Genomic DNA, 6,526 nt, shown 5'->3' on the forward strand with positions numbered 1-6,526 from the left:
GGCCCGGCAAAGCCCATGCCGGGGGGTGTCTGGGCAGCTGTGCCAGGGCTGCCGCTGCCGCTGGGCGCTGCCTTGTCTCAGGCTCCTACCTGGCAGGTGTCGATGCCGCCCTGCGGGTAGCCAGCGCACAGGTTGTGGGGGTGGACGGCCCCTGCGTACCACCGGCTGCTGTTGCAGGAGTTGAGGTCGATGAGGTGGACATTGGCCTCCTGCAGGACATCTGTTGGTTCTGCGCCTGCGAGCACGGAAAGGAATTAATGCCTGGCAGCTCGTGGCCAGGTCTCCCGCCCCGTCTGGGTGAGCTTCTTCCCTGGGGCTTGGCTTTGCCCCAGCATTGCCCTGCTCTCTCGCCGCGGGCCCTGGGCCAGGCCCATCTCTCTACAGGCACATGTCCCCGCAGCCAGACTCTGGCTCTCGCCTCCACTGTCAGGCAGCCCAGCCCGCCTCCCCCGTGTGTCGAGCTCTCACTCGGGACGCGAGCACTCTAAGAACTCACCTCTCGCCGTCATGGACCTCCAGCCACCGATGTAGCATGTTGTCAGCTCTGACACTCGCAGCCAGCCAAGGGGCATGCAGGCCAGCTGGATGTAGTAGCCGCACTGCACGGGCTGGTCCAACTGCAGCAGCGCAACATCGTTCCTCTTGGTGACGTTGCTGTAGCATGGGTGAACCAGCAGCCGCTTAATGCTGCAAACTTGGGTCTCCCGGCCCGGCTGAGTCAAGTCAGTGGCCCCGACCACCACGCGTCACCTGGTGATGTGCCTGGAAGGCAGATGGGGAGAGGGCTCAGAGGGAGCGGAGCCACATGCTGCAGCAACCCAGCAGTTCCCTGCCCTCTGCTTCACGTGGGGGAGAGGAAAGCAGCGCTACAGAGGCTGAGACTGCCCTTGCATGACTTGGACTCGAGGCGTGTCGACCTGGAGGCTGCTAGGAAGCTGTGGCAGGAGCCCAGCGCTCTCCTGAGCCGCCTCTCAGCCGGGCTCTGCAGTGCCCAGGCACTGGGCGTACCACAAGGAAAGGGGATGGGAGTAGCACGTGGTGCTGCGGATGAGGCACCCACAAGTGCCGGGGGATATCCCCGTTCCTGGCCCTCCTTACCTGGCCTCGGTGAAGCAGCGGGCTGCTGTCAGGACCCACACACATGGCCTGTGCCTCTTCTCCGGGTATCCTGGATGCTCACGATCCAGGGCCAGCCCCCTGCCTTGGCGTCTCTGCCCCCCACCACGTGCGAGGTGTCGTCAGCAGCAGCCGTGGGCCGGAGCCTGCAGGTCCCTCTGCAACCAGAAACTCGTCACCTTCCTGCTCGACGGCTCACGGCTCTCCCGGCTGAAGGTCAGCCCTCTGCCCTCCCCACGGGGCGCTGCATGGACAGCAAGGCCAGGGAGCCCCATGGGGAGGGCGGGCAGCCACCCCCTTTTCTGCTGGAGTCCCGCAGGCGAGTTGTGCCAGCAGCTGGGTGCTGCAAGGAGCCAAGGCTCCTGCGTGGGGCTGGGGAAGCCGTGGTGTGACCACAGGGGACCAGTGGACACCCTCCAGGGAAACCCATCAGGGTGCCCAAGCTCCCTCCCATATCCTTGGCCACTCACCCACAGCAGTCCCAGGCGCTGGTCGCAGGCCAGCACAGGGCCAGCAGGACGAGGACGAGGAGCTGCCTTTAATCACTAGGTTTTATAGTTAATAATGAGGTTCAAAACTCCAGGCTGTCATTTGTAAAGAGAGCCCAGAACATGGGAAGTAGCATTATGCTTCATCTGAGGAACACGATCCCTTTCCCAGAAAGGCCAAACAGGGTCAAAGTGCTCAAGGACATTTCAAGTTGTGGAGAAAAGACAAGCTCATTTTATTTCCATGCAAAATAGGACTGGGCAGACCTGGCATACAGGTACAGCTTCCTGAGGCACAGAAAGCTGAATCCTCTGAAGGCATCAGGTGCCTGCATGGGAATTTAGGCTGCCCAGACTCCTACAGATGCCTTGGCAACAGGAGGCACCTAAAGATCTGGGACTGTAGCCAAAGCAGACCAGCTGCCTTGGCCAAAACCACAGGGGATCAGGGGTAAGAAAGGTGACCCAAATTCAGGCTCTAGCTTGACACCTGCAACCTTGACCATCCTCTGCACATTTACCCCTGGTAAAGCACATTTACCCCTGCTGTGGACACAGAACATAAAATGAAACAGAAGACCAAGATCCTCAACAGTCACCTTCACTAGACAGGAATAACAGCATCTACTGCAGTACCACCACCCTGATGAGGATAACTGTTGGTTTGGAATAAAAGCTTGGAGGACAATAGTGTTTTCCATAAAGGTGTCCATGATGCTAAATAGACATTTTAGGGACAGGAACTGTGGCTTTTTTGAAAACGTTTTCAGAGCTTTTACATAAACCATTTAGGGGTTATTAAATAAAAATCTGCCTCTTTACTTTTACTGTTTAACACTTTCAATTTCTCCTTTTATTTTCTGACATGCATTTCTATCAAAACTGTCCTCTTTTCATCTCAGTCTGCAGCCCATTTACAGCGCAGAATAAAACTTTACACCCTTGAGGGAAAAGGGAAAAAAAATAGAGAGGACAGAAATAATATTTTCAAATTACCAAATAAAATAAAGAGGTATCCAATTTGCTTGCCTTGCAAGTTGTAAGTACAGGGGGCTAAAAATGCTGTCTGTTCTGCAGAATGGTAAAAATTAAGCCTGACATTCAACTTTTTGGTTCAGGTGGGTATTTGGCAGCCTCCAGCAGATTCTGCCTTGCTGTGGCACACAGCAAATGGATCCTTAAGTGTCCTAAACGCCAATTTACTATTTGCCCCAATTTGAAAAGACAACTCTTCCAAATTGCACCACATTAAAAGGTGGTCTATATTTTGCCTTCCATTGAGAGTAAAGGTCATAGTGTACAAAATATTCTTCAGAAACATACTAACTCTGTTACTGAATCCTGCAAAACTACATCTGCCATCAGACTTCTCCACAGAAAATTGTAAGCCTTAAGTTAAGCCTGAAGTTTTTCTTTTCTCTTGAAAGAGAAGGGCTTGGTAAACCCACTGTATTAAATCTGTCTCAATTGGGCATCATTTATGTTGACTGAGAGTAGACTTAAATAACTTCCAGATGTCCAAGCCAGAGCAGATGGATAAAACCCTTTGTGTTTAAGTCTGAACTCGCTCACATCAAAGGCAGCTGATGGTGAGAAGTGCAGCTCCAGGGAATGATACATCTCAAGGGGCTGAAGGCCAAATGAACTTCCCTCTGAAGACACCTGCTGGCACGAAGTTTGGAATGCAACCTGGCTGGAAGAGGAGGGAAACATGCCTCCTGCAGCAATGTTGTTAAGATAACATGAAAAATAGGAGACTTCAGAGAAAAAGGTATGCTGTAAGGAGGTGATTTAGCCATGACCACAGCCTCAGAGGAAGCAGAAACAGGGCCTGAGGAATGGAAACCAAAGTATGGATGGCACTGCAGAACCAGAGATGGAAGGCTCTAGCGTTCCATCATTAGAACAAGGAAAGCAATTAAATCACCTCAGAGCAAAGTCTGTTTTCCCTGACTGACGGGAAGAAGCAGGTTATTTTCCGTATCAGTGGTTTAGAATAGAAACAGCTCTGAGACAAGCACTAGAGACTGCAGCTCTAGTCTTTGAGACTTCTCCTCTCCATGGCACAGGAAAGGGTCTTTCTGGGGACCCAGTTTGAGAACCTGAACCCAGCACCTGCACCTCAGGACCATACTGAACATAACAGTGCAAAACCAAAATAACTTCCAATTCATGTTCTCAAGTTGTGGCTTGACAAAAGCAGCTCCTGCGATAACATCTCATCCACTGCATACATCTCTATCCTGAGTAAGAGTGAGAGCATGCACTACATACACTCACACAGCAGCAGGGAGTTCAAGACAAAAGTTTGAGAAAACTGTGGGAGAAGAGTTGTAACAGGGATCTAAAGTGGATTTGGTACATTTTGCTGAAGAAAGTTCAAATGCTTGCTCTTCTGTACACAGAAACCACAAGCTGAAGTCCATCAGCTCCCCTCTCTGCTCTGAACCCCTCTGACCCTGGACAAGTCCAGAACCACACTCAAGGTTTCAGCATTAGCCTACTTCAGCTTCTCCAGGGTGGCTTAAAACAGGCTAGATTTAGGTATCAAATGAGCATAAAGGAAGAATTCCAGTCCTCGACAGTGATGTGTTATTTCTAATTATCTTCACTCCAGTGAAGCAACCACCAGTAGGGCAGCAGGGAACAGACACAGTCACACCTCAGCCAGCAGCAGCTTTCTGTCATGTCTTAAGAAACTTCACAAGATGAAGATAGTAACGACCATATGCTCAGAAAGCATTGTCACAAGGAGCACAATAGGCAGACTGAAGCATTGAAATCTAACTACTTCCAAGTCCTGTAAAAAGCTCCAACAACAAAAGCCTCACAGCCTGCTTCTCACTAAGTATTTACTTTTCCCTGGTTAAAAGAAGTTTTACATTATCATCACCACCTGCCCTCCACTAAAACCATCCTTTCTCCGCAGATGGGTGAGGCCCACTCTCCTTAATAAATCCTCACATATATAGAAGAGAAGTGACATGAATAGCAACTCTGTACACATTGGGTATTTCCTCTCCAATCACGTAGTCTTGGGACATCTTCCATAATTCCTCTCAGTCTGCATTTTAACAACCTTGTGAATAAATTTCTATCATTCTTTCTGTCTGTTTTCTAGCTTTTAACCCTTTGATATTATCCAACTATGGTTAAGTTCTTTAAGAGCCTTCAGTTTCTTCAAGGGGCATGTTTTTCCCTCCACTCCTAAAAGCATTCATTACTCTGCTGTTTAACCACACTGCTGTTCTCCGAAAAGTATTTTAGATATGGTTTTAATAGGTGGTAAAACATTTACTCTGAACTGCTCACACAAGGTCTTTAAACAGTCTCCAAGCCTCCTGCAAGCCTTGTACCCTCTGCCCCTCCTGCTCATTCCCTGTGTAATAAACCATTGTAACTAATTTGCTAAGTTAAGCAAGGCGGGTACATTACACTTGAATGATTTGTGAATGTTAAACCATAATATCCTGCTGTCTGAAATACTGTAAAAATAGAATATGGTACCCTGTGTGGATCTGAAATTATTTGTGATCACTATAACCTATATTATAATTATGATGAATGTTTGAATATATATGGATAAAATATAAAGTGTGCCATTTGTCTGGAACAATGTAACTGCTTCTTAGAAACACCACCTAGAACTGATATAACTGCTGCTTGAAAAAGCCTGCCGAAAGATAAGATCATGGGGCTTTCAAAAGATCCAATAGGAGAAAAGCACGCCAAGAGACCAAGGCTTCGAGACTTTCAAAAGACTCAATAGGAGGAGGACACAGGAGGACACGCACTCCAGCAACTCAAATGACCCAATGGAAAAGAGCAGGACAACTATCTGACGAGGGGGGATTGGTTAAGACGGTGGTACAGGAGTATAAAAGGCGCTGCTCTTTAGAACTCGGTGTGCGTGTTGGCAGAGCGGAGACTCCCTACACACCCAGTGCTGTGTGTATTTGCTTATTGCCTTTTTCTACTAATCTATAATAAATCAACTATTTTTTTGTGGATTGGAATCTTGGTCGTTTATAATACCTGTTATCAAGCTTTCTCCACTTTAAAAAGAAAACCCCACCAACAGTGTAGTCTTAGTGGATTTTTTGGCTGTTTCATTACTGTAAAGCATTGAATTTGAGTACATTTGGTCTCTACAACTGAATGGCTGTTTCATAGTTACCTCTTCAGGTAGGTCCTGTACACAGCTTACAATCAGCAGAGTTACATGTCCCTTGTGGATTCTCTGCTTGACTGATCCAAGGAGCTGTCAGTCCGGGTGCCTGAATACATTTAAACAAACTGTCATGACATTTAAACAGTCTACGTGGGGTAAACGGAAGTCTCCTGTTATCACTAAGAGCAATTTCAAAGTAAAAGTTCAATGAAACTGCAGTCATGGCCTTTTCCCCTTGACAGCTCTGTCAGGTATCCCAACCAATGCACTTCTCTGCTTTTAAATCAAGTGGAATTTTTGGACTCATACTTTCCACTTCCTTCTCTTGCTGTGTTACTGTAGAAGAAACATCTAGGGATAAAACTGCAATTATTTCTCTCCCTCCTCTTTATCTCCCTAAGAAATGAATGCTTCCAAATCACAGCAGGCCCACTATACTACTCTTAAAGCAAGAGAAGACATGTTTCTTAACATGCCCCTACAAAACTTTTGCTTCCATCTTCCTAGTTATTTTCCTGATCTAATTAGTGGTGCAGAGAATTAAACCTCAGCCTTCAAGACCAACAGCTCCCAGGAGACCAATCCAAACAGCTCCTGTCCTCAGCTAGAGTTGAGGAGGCATAACCAGAGAAAAGTTGTAATTACTATTTTGCGAATTATTAGAATTGTAAGTTATTGTCAGAAAGTGCAGAGCTGCTTTATGCAACCCTCATGAGACAGAAAGAACATCTCCATGGTTGAAGGAGTCATC

General features: G+C 47.8%; 1 protein-coding gene across 1 annotated transcript in view; it reads right to left on the minus strand.

The window, feature by feature from the left end:
- Positions 1–1,391, minus strand: part of LOC113490890 (acrosin-like) — a 3,782-nt gene extending 2,391 nt beyond the window's left edge. Inside the window, 4 exon segments of the mRNA XM_026867500.1 lie at positions 130–235; positions 497–654; positions 1,099–1,211; positions 1,296–1,391. Of these exon segments, the coding sequence (XP_026723301.1) occupies positions 130–235; positions 497–654; positions 1,099–1,211; positions 1,296–1,391 (473 nt within the window).
- Between the last annotated feature and the right edge of the window lie 5,135 nt (positions 1,392–6,526).

Source organism: Athene cunicularia, unplaced genomic scaffold (assembly GCF_003259725.1).
Source record: "Athene cunicularia isolate RWA unplaced genomic scaffold, athCun1 SCF_6, whole genome shotgun sequence".
Lineage (NCBI taxonomy): Eukaryota > Metazoa > Chordata > Aves > Strigiformes > Strigidae > Athene > Athene cunicularia.